Source organism: Ambystoma mexicanum, chromosome 10, assembly GCF_040938575.1.
Source record: "Ambystoma mexicanum isolate Mex_15411 chromosome 10, UKY_AmexF1_1, whole genome shotgun sequence".
NCBI lineage: Eukaryota > Metazoa > Chordata > Amphibia > Caudata > Ambystomatidae > Ambystoma > Ambystoma mexicanum.
Genome location: NC_090932.1, coordinates 896401368 through 896419271, shown reverse-complemented (window position 1 = coordinate 896419271; position 17904 = coordinate 896401368). Strand labels below are relative to the sequence as shown.

Genomic DNA, 17904 nt, shown 5'->3' with positions numbered 1-17904 from the left:
CACAGCGTCCAATTTCTTTCCCTCGCCGTCCGGTGGGGAAGTCGATGTGGAGGCCGCACCCCCCCCGCTTTTTTCCGCCGCGGAGACGATGGAGTCCGGGGTAGGCTGCGCCCGGAGGCACAGGGGGGCCGTGTCCGGGACCCGGTACTTTTTCTCGTACCGGTCTCTTCTAGCTGGCGTCGTGGAAGGGTTCTTGAGGAGGGTGAGGCCCTCATCCCAAATGTCGTCCAATAGAGGCACTGCGAGGACCGTCTTCCTCTTGGCCTCGCGCCGCTGATAAAGGAAACCTTCCTTCTTCTTCTCCTCAGGGCAGAGTTGGAAAAGCTTGGATGCCCTGGCGATCATGGAGTGGAACGATCCAATCTCGTCGGGCGGAGAAGCCCTGGTGGGAGGCGACGACGGTACATCCTCGTCGTATACCTCGTCGTCCGTACCCGTCGCTGCCGTGTCAGTCCCCGTATCATCCCCTCGGGTGGACGGGGAGGAGGGCTGGAAGGGGCGCGACGGCTGAAAAGGAGGAGGAGGGTGGATCCTTCTTTTCTTGGTAGGGGGAACCCCAGAAGGTCCCGGTTCCGGGTCTCCCGACGGGAGAGGTTCCGTCGGCAACGGTAGTCTCGTCCTTATCTCTGAGCATAAGGACTGTATAGCCAACAAAATGGCCGCCGAGCTGTCTCGCGGCGCTGGCAGAGGGGAATCCGACGGGCGATCAGGGGCCCCGTCGGTACCCTCGACGATGTCGTCGTCACCTGCGTCGGGATCCATCCCGATGGGCCGGTCTTCTTCCATGCCGAGGCCGTGGCTTAAGACTTCGACCAGCTCCTCCTCCGAGGTTGAGGCCGGATCTACGACGACGCCCTGCCCCCCCTTTTTCTTCCCCACGGGGGATTTCACGGGGGTCCTATCGATGGGCACAAAAGAGGACTCCCTCCGAGGTGGCAGGGAGACTCTGAGCCCCGAGGTCGCCACCACTGGCGTAGCCTCCACAGGCTGAGCCAGGGCCGCCGCGACAGACTCGATAGAGGGCTTGGCCGGATGGATTAAGGCCTTCACCATCTTAGGTGCGCTCACCGCCTTATCCTTGAGGGGGGGGACAGTGCCTCGCTCCCCCTCCGCCTTCGAGCTCGACCGGGGCCTCTCTATGAGCCTCGCCGGGTGCTCGGCCTTCCTCTTACCCGACCCGGAGCGTTGGCTCGCGGTTGATGGTGCCGGGGAGGGTGCGCCCAGCCTGGCGCCCGTAGAGCCCGACCGTTCGGCGCTCCCGGTGCCAGCGGACTCGCGGTGCTTGGCCTTATGTTGGACCCCCGTCGCCGGGGCGTCCTCAAAGGTCTTAGAAGACCGCGCGGATTTCTTCCTCTTCTTCTCGCCCGACGGGCTCTTCCCTTCCAGCCAGTTGGCGAGACGTTGATGGCGGTCCTTCATGGTCCGCTCCGACATGTTGCCGCAAAACGCACAGTCCTTCTCCACGTGCGTCTTGTCCTCATGTAGGCAGTAAAGACAAAAAGAATGTTCGTCCTCCTTGAAGACGTTTTGCAGCTGGCATCCAGGGCAGACCCTGAACAGCTTTCCGGGCCTCGAGCTTCCCTTCTCCTGGGCCATGACCGGGCCTGAGAAACTTCTGGAGTCCTCCAAACGCGTAGCTCGACGAATCTTCACCCTTGAGGGGCGTAGACGAATCCGACACGGGTCCCCGTTGATCGGATGGAGAGTCGGTGGAGCTTGAGGCTCTTTTGACCGAAAAAAACGAAGTTTTTGAGAAAAAACGTGAAAAAATAGCACTAACGCTCGAGAGCAATAGCACGAGGATCCCAACACATGAACGTGCGGTAAAAATCTGAAGATGGCTGCCAGAGGCGGTGCTTAGGTAGAGGGCAGTCATTGGCTGTGGTCAGTATGACGCAGAGACCAGTGATTGGTTACTACTACGAAAGACAGATCAGAAACGAATCTGATACTGGTTTTTTCTTTACCGAGGATTCCCAGCCTGACGACGGGGAATATTCATGAGCATGTGAATCCATGCCAGACCCCATGCTGGAGAAATATGGGTACTAAACGTAGGTCAAGAACTAAAGGAGTCTTCTTGTGATGCAGGACAACACAATGTTGTGGCTTAAAGGGGCTACAGGCCCCTTTCTTCAGGAGTATTTTATTTCTTTGATGCAATTGGGCTGAAGGATTCACACACCCTTCTTCTCTATCCCTCTCGAATCGTCTCTTCCATGGGCTCACACTTAGGCTGCAGGGGCCCCCACACCCTTCTCAATTAGTCTTCTCTGAGTATTGTTTCCTCAGCTCTCAATACATGCATAAGGGATTCCCACACTCGTAATCATTGATCTTCTCTGAATCTCATCTTCTAGGCTTGTAGTCGCAGGCATTTTTTCACTAGTTTGAATCAGTTTTTATTGAGGCCACTGGGTTGCCCTCAGTTGTGGTTTCACCAAGGATAGATTTAAGAAACGTTTTGCCAGGGTCCTGACTCTTGCTCTCTGTTTCGGCACAGTTCCTGAGGGCCACCTGTCATATCCCTGGTTTTGAGCCCTGACTCTTATTACCTCACAAGTCTTCCTTCTGTCCTGCTCCTCCTCACTGACACACCATGTTCTCCTTCACACCCTGGGCTTGACCACTTCAGATCGTGGTCTTGGCTGTACCCCCTGTCTTTGGCTAAGCTTGCCCTCTGAAAAGTTCCTAATATCTCTGATTTGTTTCTCTCATGGTGTTCTTCAAACCCGTCTGCATTTTACTCTCCACTGCCTTCTGACGTTTCTCAGCCACTTCCACCTGTTTTTTTTGCTAACTGCTTTTTCTTTCCCACCTCTTCAAACTATCTTTCTGCCTCCTGATGTTTTTCTCCCACCTCCTCCAAGCGTCTCTCAACCTCCTGATATTTTCCTATCATCTCCTAAAATCTCCTTCTGCCTCCTTATGGTTTTTTATCGCCTCCTCAAAGTGTCTCTCTACCTCTTGATGTTTTCCTACCACCACCTCCAAATCTTTTTGCGCCTCCTGCTTCCATTATACGACTCCAAGTATCTCTTCACCTCCGGCTGTACTTTTACCACCTTCTCCAAGTCTCTATTCACCTACAGATGGTTCCTCACCTGTCCTCCAAGTCTCTCTTCATCTCCCGATTTTTCCTCACCACTTCCTCTCCTGTGTCCCCTCTATTCTCCAACCACTTTTAATTGAGGCCACTGGGTTGGCCTCAGTTGTGGTTTCACCAAGGCTAGGTTTGGGAAATATTTTGCCAGGGTCCTGCGTCTTGGCCTCTTAGTTAGCTCTCTGCTTCTGCACAGGTCCTGAGGGGCCCGTCACCTCCCTGGTTTTGAGTCCTGGCTCCCATTACCTCACAAGTCTTCCTTCTGTCCTGTTCATCATCACTGCCATGCCATGTTCCCCTTCTCACCCTGGGCTTGACCACTTTAGATTGTGGTCTTGGCTGTATCCCCTGCCTTTGGCCAAGATTGTCCTCTCAAAAATTCCTAATATGTCTGATTAGTTTCTCTCATGGTGTTCTTCGAACCGTCCCCATTTTACTCTCCACTGCCTTCTAATGTTTATCTGCCACTTCCATCTGTTTTGTTATGGTTTTCTAAAACCTCCTCCACGTGTCTCTCCACCTCTTGATGTTTTCCTACCACCTCCTCTAAATCTCTTTCCACCTCCGGCTGAAATTCTACTACCTCCTTCAGGTCTCTTTTCACCTCCTGCTGTACTTTTACCACCTTCTCCAAGTCTTTATTCACCGCCAGATGTTTCCTCACCTGTCCTCCAATTCTCTCTTGATCTCCCGATTTTTCCTCACCACTTCCTCTCCTGTGTCCCCTCTATTCTCTAACCACCTTGCACAATCCTTGCTTATTCTCCAACCACTGCTGAGCTTGGTTTCTGATTTCCAATCTCCTCTCTTCCTTCTGCAACCTACTCCAAACTCATACCACCAAGAAATACATCAAAAACCAAAACCCACACTAGCTGACTGGCTCTTTGGGCTTATCCTTCTCATTGGGTTTGGCTGGTGTTACTTTAATACGTATATTTGATAGTGGTGTTGACTCTGGCTAGGTTATTGTTTTAATTGTTGTCTTTATGTGTGTTTATGAGTTTCATATAAAGTACTACCCCACTGGCTCAGCATTGGTCAGCCCACTAGGCTGCACCAAGTGTTATTAGTGAAGAAACATACTTTTTGGCAAAAGTCAGGTTCTTACAACTGGAATTCGATGCAATGAAAAAGTTTGACTTTATGTTTCAAAACCTGGGCCTAAGTCACCTGTAATCCACACCCTCAGCCTACTGGACCCACTCAGGACTGACAACAGAGGCCATTCTATTGCAAAGAGTGTTGGGGTGAAACACAGTATTTCCTTGCAATTATTGTCAAATGAACAGCCAACCCTATATACAATGGTAGTACAATCATTCTGCAGCTCCAAGTACACATTGTCATGCACATGAATATTCCCTGAGCTGTTCTAATTACAACAATGCAAGTTCCTTGCGTTCAATGGCAATAACTGCTCATGATGATAGTGCCTGAGCATATGATGCCAAAGGATGGTATATGATGGCAATACCTGCCATGTGAGCATCTGGGCATAGCATGGCAATACATAGCAGAGGATGCCACTACCTTCCTATAATGTATGAACAGGTGACAGATAATTTGAGTACCAGGGCATATGGTCTAAGTGATTGGCAAATGCCTATCCAAAAGTCAAAATTGTTGGCTATACCAATGGTTGCTGATCTTGGCACAGACTTTGTTTGCAAGCCAGACCCATTATCCAGCAGATGGACACTTGTGCAACAGCTCTGTCTGGAATTGTTAATTAATCACATGAATTGTAGATGTACTAGAGAGGATTTTTATTAAAAGTCCTTCAAAATACTTTCCCTTAAATTACATTCCTTGAGTTGTAATTTAATTAATATCACACACTATCAACCAGGAAGCAAATCGTCACCTTCTATGTGGGTATACATGGATAACTGAGGAAGTCTACGCAAAACCCTAGAAGTGATGTTACATCACATATAACTGATAATAACATTCTTATAAAGTGTGTAGTACTATATTATTCCTGCTTCTTAGGTTATAAAAAGTGTCATCATTCATTTTACAGACCCTGGAAGACTTCAGGAATGCGTTAGACCTGTTGGAATTCGAACATGCAGTTGCAGACTGAACATGATTTGCTGAGCTATCTTACTGGCTTTCACAACTTAAAATGTTTTACTTCGTTGCTTTGAAGGTTCTTCTTATGTCATCAATCAGTCGCAAATATTAAAAGGATCACACTTAGGCAGCAAATAATAATCTGATGTTATATATATATATCATAGCTCTTTGCATCTGTTATCTCCTCCGACTGGGGAATCATCTCTGCAGCCCCCAAACCACGTTATGGGAAATGATCCATCGGTCTTACGATCTAAAGATATTATTGTACAGAAACTTTCAAATGAAGATCCACAAAACAGTGACTGTCACACGAACGTCACGCAACCAGTTCTCTGCTCAATTCCTTTAACCTTAAAATCAATCATTCGGCATTTTATGATGGCTTTTTCTAATTGTCTTTAATAAAGCAAAATATCAAATACTACTCAATATTCCGACTTACCTTCACAAAATTGAAATTTATAAATCCTGCATTAAATGTTAAATTCAGGTTGGCGTTGAACTTCCCACAATTTCCAGATGTTTTTGTTTCGTCCGGTGCAATATTAAAGTAAGTATCCTGTGTAAAAGTAAGGTAAGTGAAAGTGGGTCACTTTATGTACCAACGAAAATACAATACTTCCCCTAGACGCAGGTGTTGAAAAGATAAGATTATAGAACAAATTACTTACCTCTCGTAATGTTCTTTCTGATGGATGTTCCTCCCCCTGATTCCTCAGCTACACTATCCCTATGTGCAGCTGTTCTCTGGAAGCTTTTCCATCGATAGGGGCTGTAGCGCGGCTCTGCCCGGCACCTGCACGCGTCCCAAGCCACATATGATATGATGATATGATATGATATGGCATTTGTAACGCGCCTATACACAAGTGTTTCAAGGCGCGACGAGGCAGGGAGGGGGGAACAAGGGGAAGACAGACAAGGATCCTACTAGGCCAGGTGTCATTCAGACCGCGCAAGTGCAGGGGTAGGGGGAAGGGAAAAGTGCAAGGGGAAGGGGAGGAGGGAAGTGCAGTACAAGTAAGTAGAATAAAGTAAATAAATAGGGCCAGCTGGTGGCAAGTGCAAGATAAGTGCAGACAAGTGCTGGGAAAGGGGGGCTGTAGGGATACAGAGACAGTCCCTCAGTGCAGGGGTTGCCAGGGAGGCAGTGCAAGAGGAGAGTGGCTGGGCCCAGGACCGAGGTCGGTGAGAGTGGCCCAGTTGCAGATTTGGTGCAGATTCAGTCGAGAATTTAGCAGGGGAGAGGGAGAGAGAAAGCAGAAGCAAAGAGGAAGGTTTTGAGGTGCTTCCGGAACCGGAGATGGTTCTCCTCAAGTTTCAGGGAGGCAGGAAGGCTGTTCCAGAGGGAGGCCCCTGCCACGGCGAGAGATCTACCCCCAGCTCGTTGCTTCGAGAAGCGGCTGACCCTGAGGGAGTTGGAGATGGATGAGCGAAGGGCTCGGGAAGGAAGATATTTAGGAAGAGAGAGTTGAAGGTATTTAGGCCCCAGACCCCAGAAGGCCTTGTGGACAATGCAGAGGGTTTTGAACTTAATCCTCGCAGCCACTGGGAGCCAGTGTAGAGATTTCAGTCCTGGAGAGATACGGTCCCTGGGCTTGAGGCCAAGGACAAGTCTCGCAGTTCTGTTCTGGATGAGTAGCAGGGGGCGGAGAGTGGAGGCAGGCAGATTAAGATAGAGGCTGTTACAGTAGTCCAGCTTCGAGAGAACCAGGGCTCGGGAGACAGTGAGCTTCTGGGGGAAGGAGAGGAAGGGAAGAATACCTCTGAGGAGGTGCAGCTGGTAGTGTGACTTCTTAGAGACGTCAGATATATGAGGAGAGAAGGAGAGTGTGGAGTCGAAGATGACCCTGAGGTTTTTTGCCATGCATGTAGGAGCAGGAGGAGGGCCAAGCGAGGCTGGCCAGAGAGCTGCAGGGAAGGAGGGAGTGGGTGTGTCGATGAGTAGAATCTCAGTCTTACTAGCATTAAGGCAGAGGTCATTGGCGGCACACCATTCCTGGATGGCAGACAGGCAGTCAGAGATGAGGGAAGGAGAGGAGGAGGCCGAGGGTAGCCTGAAAATGAGCTGGGTGTCGTCCGCATAGCACTGAAAGTAGGGGCAGAGAGCGGCGATGCGGTGGGCAAGGAGTGCCAGATACTGGTTGAACAGCCAGGGAGAGATATTAGATCCCTGGGGAACACCACAGGTGGAGAAAAAGATGTCAGAGAGGAAGGACCCAAGTTGGACCTGGGAGGGTCGATTGGAAAGGAAAGAGGTCAGCCACGCCAGAGCCTGACCAGTGATACCCAGGTTATCACGGAGACGGTTGAGCAGGATGGCATGGTTGACAGTGTCAAAGGCAGAAGAGAGATCGAGCAGAATGAGAACACACAGACGATGGGGCCTGTATACATAGTAGCACTGCAACCGCTGACCCTAGTTCCACCCTTTTTCCCTAGCTCTCTGAAGCTGAGGGTTTGTAGAACCGATGGTGTACTAGCTACCTGCCATGAGAGGCAGATAGGGATGGTGATGAGGAATCTGTGGGAGGAACATCAGAAAGAACATTACTGAGAGGTAAGTAATTTGTTCTTCTAATGGGTTCCTTCCTCCCACAGATTTCACTTCTATGATAGATTCCCAAAGCAGTACATACATCAGGAGGAGGGAAGAAGCAAGGACACCACCTAAACCAGAAAACTTTGGAGGACTGCTCTACCAAAAAGGGCATCCTGAGCTTCAAGGTAATCCAAGCAGCAATGCTTCATAAACATGCGCAAAGAGGCCCACATTGCAGTCTGGCAGATGTCTAGGACAGGGTCACCCCTCTGCAGGGCAGAGGTGACAGCCACTCCTCTGGTAGAATGAGCTCTGATACCCCCAGACACATCCTATTCAGCTGGATCATAGCATTCGGAGATGCAGAGAATGATTCACCTTTACAGGGTCTGCTTTGTGGCAGCCCAGCCAAACTCATGAAAAGCTGGTCATCTTTCCTAGCCTCTCTCGTTCGAGAGACGCAGAGTTTATGGGCACGCACCCGGTCCAGCCGATGGAATCCTTCATCTGCCTTGGAAGGGTGAGGTGGAGGAAAAAAAACACAGGAAGATGGATCTTCTGCGAGAGATAGAAATCCAAGACCTCTTTCAGTAGAGTCACCTTCTCTTTGGAAAAAAACGAATAGGGAGGTATAACAGACAAGACCTGGAGCTCACTCACCCGTCTCGTGGAAGTGATGGCAACCAGGAAAATCCCCTTAAAGGTGAGGCAATATATCTCACAAATAAATATACTTAAGTACTTTACACTGTATGTTTCTGAGCCATTTAAACTACTTTGAAGTAGGAGCAAAAAGGCATAGGTTAATAGAAGAAAAGAAGCTTACAGTTAAGACAGTGCAAATACTTGGAGTTCACCAGAGGAGTTAATTCAATGTAATAGGTTGGGCTAAAGTCTTGTATAGAAAAAAGCAATTCTGGTAGTTAAACGGAAAAGTCTTTGCCAAAGTTCTCAGAAGTAGTTTGTAAAAGAAAGATTCATTTGTTGGGCCACAAGCTGATTAGGCCTGCAAGTTGCCAAAGTTTCAAGCACTTTCGCAGTGAGAGGTAAATTCTCTCGATCAGGTTTTCACAGTACCTTAAAATGAAGAACAAGATGCAGCTGAAGCCTTCTGTTCCTGGCAGTTCCTGCAGATCTCGCTGTTCCTGAGCCTCAGTCGTGGGGACAAGAGGAAGGACACCGGGGGACTCCTGCACTGCACGGGGACTGGTCAAAAAGCTGGCAAATCTTTAATTCAGGTATCTGTAGACAAGAACACAAACTGGTGTCCCTCTCCCTGGTTTTTCGGTTTCCTGCAGCACTCTGAGGAAAATACAACCAGCTCCGAGAATGGTATCCAGGTGGCTTAGTGTCGAGTTGATTGGTCCCACCAACTCAAAGGAAGAAGTCGTCCTTGCAGGGGCTTTTCTGTGTAGGTAAACTTGGCGATTCGGACCTGCAGCAGGGCTTCACCGGGCAAACCAACGTTCCAGGAGTTGCAGCAGCTGTCCTCTTCAAGCTCGTCTTCGGTTCTTTCGTTTCAGTGGTCGACTCTGCCTTCCAAGCCAAGAGACTTACCTTTTATTCAGTTATCTCGCTTTCATTCCAGCCTAGCTGTCAATCACCCAGCAGGGTGGCTGTGCTTGCCGGACAGTCAGTCAGCCAATCACACCAGAGTGCATTTGGGTCTCCTAGGAGACTAAGCACGGGAGTTTCGGGCACCTCCCTCACTTCCTGCCCACTCCAGACATTCGGGCACAAGAGGCGGTCTTCAGTCCTTAAGCCCGCCAAAGGCGTAGGAACAAAGGGACCAAACCTGGTTTGGCAGCACAGATAAACTCTAGAAGGACCTTTCCAAAAAGAAACGGCGAAAAAAAAGTCAGGGACCTGTTTAAACAAAGGGGGCTCAGGCGTCATCTTGAAAAACATGACTCCTGCGATTTTTCATTACCGGTCTTCGCGGTCGGGAAAAATCATGGTAGTTCGTTGTAAAACCACTGCAACCAGCCATTTCGAGAGGAAAGGGTAGCATCTGACTGCTACATGAGTTTCTAGACATAGGGGATACTAAGTAACCTCTCCAGCACTCTACTGTAAGATAGGGTATGTTGGGTCTAGGAATTTGAAAAGACTAGTAAAGTCAATTTCACTTTACTTTCTCTGGGAAACAGTAGTTTATCCCAGAGAAGGTATTTAAACCTTGGGCAAGCCTAAAAGACTTCCATGTGTCACTGCACTGAGGGTGCTGTGTAACACAAATGAAAAGATGATGCCTATGGAGTTGTTTAGGCTCCATAACCAAATGAAACAAAAGAGTAAAACAAATCAAAATACACGAGAAAGTGGGAAAAATGGCTCACACTCTCTCCAGGTAAAAAAAATCAAGTCTTCAAAATCCAGCAAAGTTGCTGGGGGTCTCTAAGGTGAAGGGAATTAGCACATTTATGAGAATTCTCCATAACACTCCTCGTCATAGATGTCATACATCTTTGACATGAAAGCGTTGAAAGGGAGTGGAGCATATTCCTGGGCTAACATAGTGTCAATGTTTCTGATTGGCTCTTACCACCTAGCCAGAGCCGCGGCCTCAGTGCCCGAAGACGGGACCTGTCAGCGGCGAGGGACCTCAGTTGCTTTTTGGTCCAGGCCCCACCCTTAGGCGTGCGGGGGAGGTCCCCAGCAGGTAGCCTGCTGGTCAAAACAGATGCGGTGGGACCTATCGGCATCACAGCCGAAGCTGACGGTGCAGCTGTCTAAGCCACAGGTGCTGTGGCCTTAGCCGCCTTGGGATTCCTGGAGCAGTGGCTCTCCTTCTTCAAAGAGGAAGAGGAATGCTGATCTAGGAGTTGGACCTTTTCTGGTGCTTCTTCTTCTCCTTTTCCTTGCACGGACCTGCTCATTCTTTGGAGCACTGAATCGCGCTGTGCGACTTCGAATGAGACTGTGGCGCCTCACTCTTTGCCTTGTGGATGAATGTGAAGAGTTTTGCCACCCTGCTTCCGAAGAGCCTTCAGGTGCATGGACTAGCAAAACCCACAATCCTGGGCGCCGTGGTCCTCGCCCAAGCAATATAGACAAATCCAGTGCAGATCCGAGACCGACATCTGCCTGCTGCAGTCCGTACACGGCTGACGCCTGAGGGCTTAGACGGAGAAGGCATGGCGTTGAAAAATTTAAGTAAGATCGATGAGCGTGTTCCAGATTAGAGAACAGAATGTGTGGAAAAAAGGAACTGAAGATACAGGGCAGGGTGCCGCTATATATATCTGGCCCTGCTGTCATATAAGGCACGGGGCGTGTATAGAGGCTTTGGGCGGAGCCGACGCCGATCTGCTCTGCGCCCCTTGCAGCAGAAAAGTGTCCGGAAACAGCTGCGCTGGGATAGGGATATTATAGATGAGGAATCTGTGGGAGGAAGCAATCATTAGAAATAGCCACGTATCTTTGCCATTTTGTGTCCACATTAATTAATAACAAAGATACTTGTTCACAATCACTGAGGACCATACCAAGTCAGGTTTGCAAAGAGACTAATAAAAATAAATATGCTCTATAATTAGGATGCACTTTTTTATTTGTATCTGTTGCAGCCAGAGGCTTTAAGGATTACAAGACATAAAAGGAAGAATCAATTAATCACACTGATATATTAATAATGGACTTGAGGCACATACTAAACAATATCATTTATACAGTAGAAATGTATGATGTCTTAATACAATAAAATGACCATATTTTGGCTAGATGTAATTATAATAATCTTAACAATGTGCAAATTACATCAAATATGCTAATGAAGCTATCTTCCCATTGACAATATGTAGAACCTAAGATTGGTAAGAATTGACAATATGCTTGTTTCCACAAAGATTCGTTGAACAACATCATAAGCTAAACTGGAGCTGCATATGTTGTCATTTTGAAACAGAGTTCAGTAACAGTTCTTTTGTGAGACCTATCTATTTACAAATTGATGTCAGTCAGTCCAACTTTATTTCGGGTGAAGCCCATAAAAGTACACTAATGCATGACATGACAGGTGTGACAAAAGTTATATTCTTATTCGTGCTAAGGTACAATCCACAAATTTCTATATAAAAAGGTGAAATAATCGTTCCTAGGAAACACAGTGCATACATTTAAAAAATTGTACAAACACTGGCAATAAACAGTGGATTACTGGGTTTCATCCGTTCGTGTGGGTGCAATTCGTAAGAAGCGGTCTGTAACCATTAGTTCATAAAATGCATTTGATCGAATACGGCAGGCCCTATACAAAAAGCTAAAAACAGCGAAAACAACATCCTCATTTGTAGTAGATTTGCATAAAGCGCATGTATCTAAGATTCAACTTGTCTGCTATTTAAGGAAAGTGGGGTAAAGTAATTTCCTCCTTAAATTGGAGTACAAAGGGCAGATCAACAAAAGGTGCATATCAGATTCAGTTTCCATGGTGCAGAATGAGCTAAGGTTGGTGGAACCTCTGGATCATTTGTGAGTAAATACTGAAACAGGGAAAATGTTGAGCCTGAATTTATTTGTGTAAAGCTTTATTTGAGCTCGGGAAGTTGTAGCTGAGGTAGGGTTCAGGATTCAAGTTGGTTTTAAATATCTAAGAACATGGGAAACAAGTCAGTTTAATAGATTCAAGGATCAAGGTCTGCAAGAACTGAGTCTCGAGTTCAGATTATATTACCCTCTTACACTCTTCCTTAATGGAAACATTTTCAGTAAGGAGGTGCAGCATCCCTATGCTTTGCAATATATTGTAGAGATGTCTGTATAGCATCCCTATGCTTTGCAACATATTGTAGAGATGTCTGCATAGCTTCCATGATTTACCATTAACTGAATCTGCTCCATCTGAGAACACCTCATTTTAAAAGGTCAAGTTAGCAGAAGAGTTTAGGCGTAACCAGAAGAGGACAAGTTTCGAGAGGGCACAAATCTATAATCGCTCTGAAACAAGTTTTCAGCAATAACGGGATAGTAGGGTTGCTGATAGGAAGATTGAGAGTTTTCTTTATGAATTTATTTTCAATCGTGGAAGAGGAAACCTCTAAAGCAGTTAATGGGAGTCGATATCCTGTTTGAGTATTTAGTGTGTGGATAGCACCCGACCTTCATTTGAGCATGAGCTTGCTTTTAATCATTTGACCAGACCATTTTGCATTGTCTTTGAATTTCACTCCCAAGTAGTTGTAAAAGCTCCTATGCTGGAGTCTCTCTCCTTCAATGGTGATGTTAGTGGAAATTGTGCGTGAGGTGTGACATACCATTACCATGGTTTTAGAGCGTTATATTTAATATTCTCTTTCCTTTCAAAACTGTTAATACTGCAAGCTTTTTAAAATTATTAAAGCTGTGTCTCTGCATACATCAGAATGCCTATTTTGCGTTTGGCAATTAGGGGGCATCACAATTTGATTTTGAAATTCTTAAAATCAAATCATTAATATATAGTAAACAGATCAGGGGAGCAAGCATACAGCCCTGGAACACACTCTGCTTTTGAAAGGGAATGGGTTTTTTCTTTCTCCACCCGTCCACATCTAACTGTAGCAGAGTTATTACAGTAGAGTTTTTTTAATAGGATAGGGTGCGGGGGGATTTTAAGATCTGCTAAAACATTCCTTAAAATGGTACGATCAATAGAATCGAACCGCACTTCAAAATCAATGAAAACTAAAAAAAGGGTGCCCTTATTTAAAATCATGTATTTGTTGATAATGGAGTGTAGGCAAAAGCCCCGCGATCTATTGTGCTTAGCCCACTTCTAAAAACCTGCCTGGAGATCGTAACTGATATTCTCATCATCCACCCAATTCTCTAGATGCAGAAATACAATTTTTCTGTAGACTTTGGAAAGACTATCGATCAAGCTGATTGGTCTAAGTGATCAGGCATACAAAACATACATAAAAAGAAATAGCCATCTCTCTACTCATAGAATCCACCTCAGTGGGCATGCCCGAGAGGGAGGTACTAGGAATGGGCCAATCACAACCAGTACCTTCCACTTAAGCTCCAATTGTAAGCCAGTGGTCAAGTAGCTAACCAAGAGGAGAGACTTATACCCTATAAAAAAGGCAGACACCAAAGCCCAGGGTGTGGGTATTTGGAGTAGAGGAAGGATGACATTTGAGGGAGTTGAGCAGTACAAGGAGGAAAAAGTATAGATGCTGGAGAAAGAGACAGGTGGAGCAGAGATTGGCGGAGGAGGAAGAAGAAGAAGGTAGGGGACAAGAAGCAGTTTGAGGTGGCTATGGAACATTAGGAGAAAGGAGGAGGAGATGATTGGAGAAATATTGGAGGCGGTTGAGGAACAACAGAATGAAGAGTGGAGGCTTGTTGGAGGAAGTTGGGAGACTAGGCAGACATCAGGATGTGACGGCTAGTGAGCTGTTGGAAGGAGGAGGAAAGTCATTGAAAGGAGAGTGGGAGGAGCAGAAGAGGAGAAGCGCCAAGAGGCATAAGGATGGGAATTTATGGATGAGTGTTGAGCAGGAGAGAAATTTGAGCCCAGCAAAGATGGCTCTGGGTTAGGAGTAACAACCCAATTTCGAAGGGGTGGGCCCCATGTTGTGTGGAGGAACTAGCCTGTGGCATGGCAGCAAAGAGGGTAGGCTGGATCCTGGGCTAGGTCTAATTGAGGCAAAGATCTTTCACATTGAGTGTCTTCAAACCTGTCATCCCCACCTGAGGATCTCGGATGCATCCACCTGTAACTAGAAAGCCTTGTGGAGAAGTTGGGGGGACCCATGGTGATCAAGCTGCTTAAGCTAAGGTGAGCAACAGCCTGCAAAAACCGGCAGACTGCATGAGAGCATGAAACCAGATATTGCGACCCCGGAGGAGGCATGAGCCTGTCTGTTTTTATGTGGAGAATTGTTCTTTTGTGTATTTTCAATAAAACCACCTCCAAAGAACACTTCAACTTATCTGTGCCTTGATACAGTCTCACAGGGCCTTTACCCCCACAGGGGCTGAAGCATTTTGATAACATGTAAAGAGATTCATCCTTTCTGCCCCAAACCTGTGAGATATCTATTAAAAGCTATTCACAACCGCCAGAACTCTAGGGATGGTGTAAAATTCCTGCTTAGATGTTCCTCACTCTGACTGCATATTTCTCCAATTTTTACCCCCCCCCCCAAGGATGAAAGATTATTATCTGCTTATGACAGAATCTGAAAAACCACCACAGCAAGGGGTCTGATTCCCAGGCCTTCTTGCCTGTTGATATATGCTTTGGCTACTGTGTTGTCCTTATCAACATGTTTCCCATGAACATGCGTGACAAATAACAAAAGGACTAGCTAAATCCCTAAGAGTTCCTTCCATTTGAAGATTCCTTCTCTGAACCTCTAACAAAGGCCCCTCGGCGCACAGTGCCTCCAAGTAGCACAACAAATAGCACTCTCATTGGTCATAATGGTATTTGACCTATGATCACCAGAGATCAGTGATTTGCTCAATGTCTCAAAGGAAGTTTTAGATGGAATCCTGCCCAGGGGATAAGAAAACACCGTAGCTACCATGTACCTTGAACAATAAGCCAATCTCTGGCAGGCGCTTCTTGAGATGCCAACAATTTCTGAAGTCTGTTCCTGAGCTTCAAGCACCGGGACTTGGGTAAAACATGTTCCCCACGTCCTATGCACCTATAAACTCAAGAGAATGAGAACGTGAGTTTTCATAAGGTTCCCCAATAGACTTAGTTTTTGGAGTACCTCACACATTCGGTAAGTGTCTCTCGCAGTCTGACTGTCCGATTTGCCATATATTTGCTATGTCCAAATAAAATCAGATTATAATGTTTTCTAGATCCAGTAATCCCACCAGTGGTGTCACCATTCTAATCAAGATCTTTAGTGCTGCCTTTAAAGTTAACAGAAGCACTACGAATTGGAAGTGCTGAAGTTGCACTGAACACCAACGACATTTCTTTAATTCTTGGCAATGGAAATATGATAGTAAGCGTCCTGGATACCTTTGGCTGCCAGCAATTTGTTTTGATTTACCAGTGGTATGATTTGCTGAATATGGTGGGTATTTAAAGTTCAGTTTCTTCAGGTCCAAAACCAATTGATACCCTTCGAATACTCTGTGTAATAGAAAAACAACTGAGTGGAACCCTATCCCTACTTCTTGAAGGGTATCTAGGGCAATCACTTTGTTGAATAAAATGCTCTTCGAGCTTTGAAATAGAGCTAGTCTCTCAGTCAGGTTCCTTAGAGCATGCCTAATCTTTATTGCAGAGTGTGGAGAAATTTAAGAAAACTATATTGAGTACTCACAAGCCACCACCTGACACACAATCATTGGCCCACATGCCTTTGTGAGTGTCTGTATTCTTCACCAGATTGGACAAGAATGATCTCTTGGAGCGATCACATAGTGAGGATTGTTGTGATTTGATAGAATTCCCAGTCAGCAGCTGATGCGTTGTAACTACTTGAATATTGAATCATTGACTAGGCTAGCTTCCTTGATGACTGGAAACTTTATGAGCTAATTGTAGGAAGAATTTCTTCCAGGTGATAACAGAACTTCCTTTCTCTGAAAGACATTTAAATAAAGTAATGTTGTTTCCCAAACAATTTCCCTTCTAAAAAAGTCGTAGGCTACAAAATGTTCTTTTGACTAGCATCAGCTTTCCAGTCTCTAGTACATATACTTTTGTGAGCAGCCACGGTAGTTCCCCCAGTCGTAGCTGGTGATATCAGCCATAGCTGTGTCGGTCATCAACTGAATTTGTAACTCTGTATTCAGTAGGTTCTCTCTATAGTGCATTCTTTTGCCCATTATGTCATATATTTATTGTATTTTATTTATTTTGGTGTTTAAAGCACGTTTCTAGTTTGATAGCAGCAGAGTGCTGTACACGGTGTGGGTATGTCTCGTTTGGACTGGCATCTTTTAACAGTAGAGCAGTACTGTTAGTTGTGGTCTGTGCATCAGTCTGGGCGTCCATCAAGATTAGTCCTTAGCCAGGTATTTTGGAAAAAAGCCATGTTATGAGAGATTTACGAAATTGGAGAATTGTGGAGGTATTCTGAGCTGAAACTAGGATCGAGTTCCAGAGGTTGGGTGTGTGACAACAGAAGGACTGTTCAAGTGTCCTCTTTTTGCGGATGAGTTGTAATTTGAGTCGGTTGGCTGATTTGCAGCACGACGCGTGTGCAACCAGATATGCAGCGCTTAGCCTTCAGGTATGCTGGTGTGCTTCTTGTGACTGCTTTGTATTTGATATATACAGTCTTTAACAGCATCCTGGCCTGAGAGAAAGCCAATGTAGTTCCCATAGGACAGGAGTGATGCGGTTAAATTTCCACACACCTGTAATAAAACATGCCACAGCGTGGTGGACTACTGCTTTTAGGGGAGCCAAGTGAACAACTGGGAGCCTCATCAGGAGGGAGTTTTCCCCATCAATGTGCAAGACCACAAGGTCCTGCACTATGGCCCGGAAGTCCTGCAGCGGCATGAAGGGTTTGATTTTGCAAGGGTGAGGAATTGGCGCCCGTCGGTCTAGGCCTTCTTTGTATGTGTTTCTGGAAGTGCAGGCTGCTGTCGATGGTTAATCTAAGGATTTTGCAGAATCTGAGAGTTGCGGATCAAATCCTTCTAGGCACCTATCACTGATCCATTGTTAGACATGTTGTTGATTAGCAGGAGGGGAACCAATGAGGACAAATTTAGTTTTGCATGGGTTAATTTTGAGATAGGCATTCAACATCCAAGACTATATAATGGGTAGGTAATCGCGGGGACGACCGATGTCCTGTGGGCTTTTATCTCCCACGTACAACTAAGTCTCATCCGTGTATTTGTAGATGGCTACATCAGGATCTTTAAGGAGTGTGCCCAAAGACTCCATGTAAAGGTTCAAGGGATGGATCCTTGCAGGACTCAGCAAGAGAATGGAGTCAGTTCGAATACAACATGTACCGCTGGACAGCCAGGTGTCTGCCCGAGAGGTAGGAAGTAAACCAATAGAGGGCAGGGCCAGTGAATCTCATTCTGTCAGTGAGGAGGGAGAGGAGGGTCTGGTGGTCAACATTGTGAAATGCATCCAAGAGGTAAAAGAGGACAAGGAGGCTTAAGTCCACCACCTGGATAGTGGCTGTCACAGTGCTACACTTTGGGTAGACCTTGCCTGATAGTCATTCAGGAGGTGTAGGGTTAGTTG

General features: G+C 46.4%; 1 protein-coding gene across 1 annotated transcript in view; it reads right to left on the bottom strand.

The window, feature by feature from the left end:
* Positions 1 to 17904, bottom strand: part of LAMP3 (lysosomal associated membrane protein 3) — a 329224-nt gene that overhangs the window by 118673 nt on the left and 192647 nt on the right. Inside the window, exon 3 of the mRNA XM_069618651.1 lies at positions 5631 to 5747. Within this exon, the coding sequence (XP_069474752.1) occupies positions 5631 to 5747 (117 nt within the window). The remainder of the gene's footprint in view (positions 1 to 5630; positions 5748 to 17904) is intronic.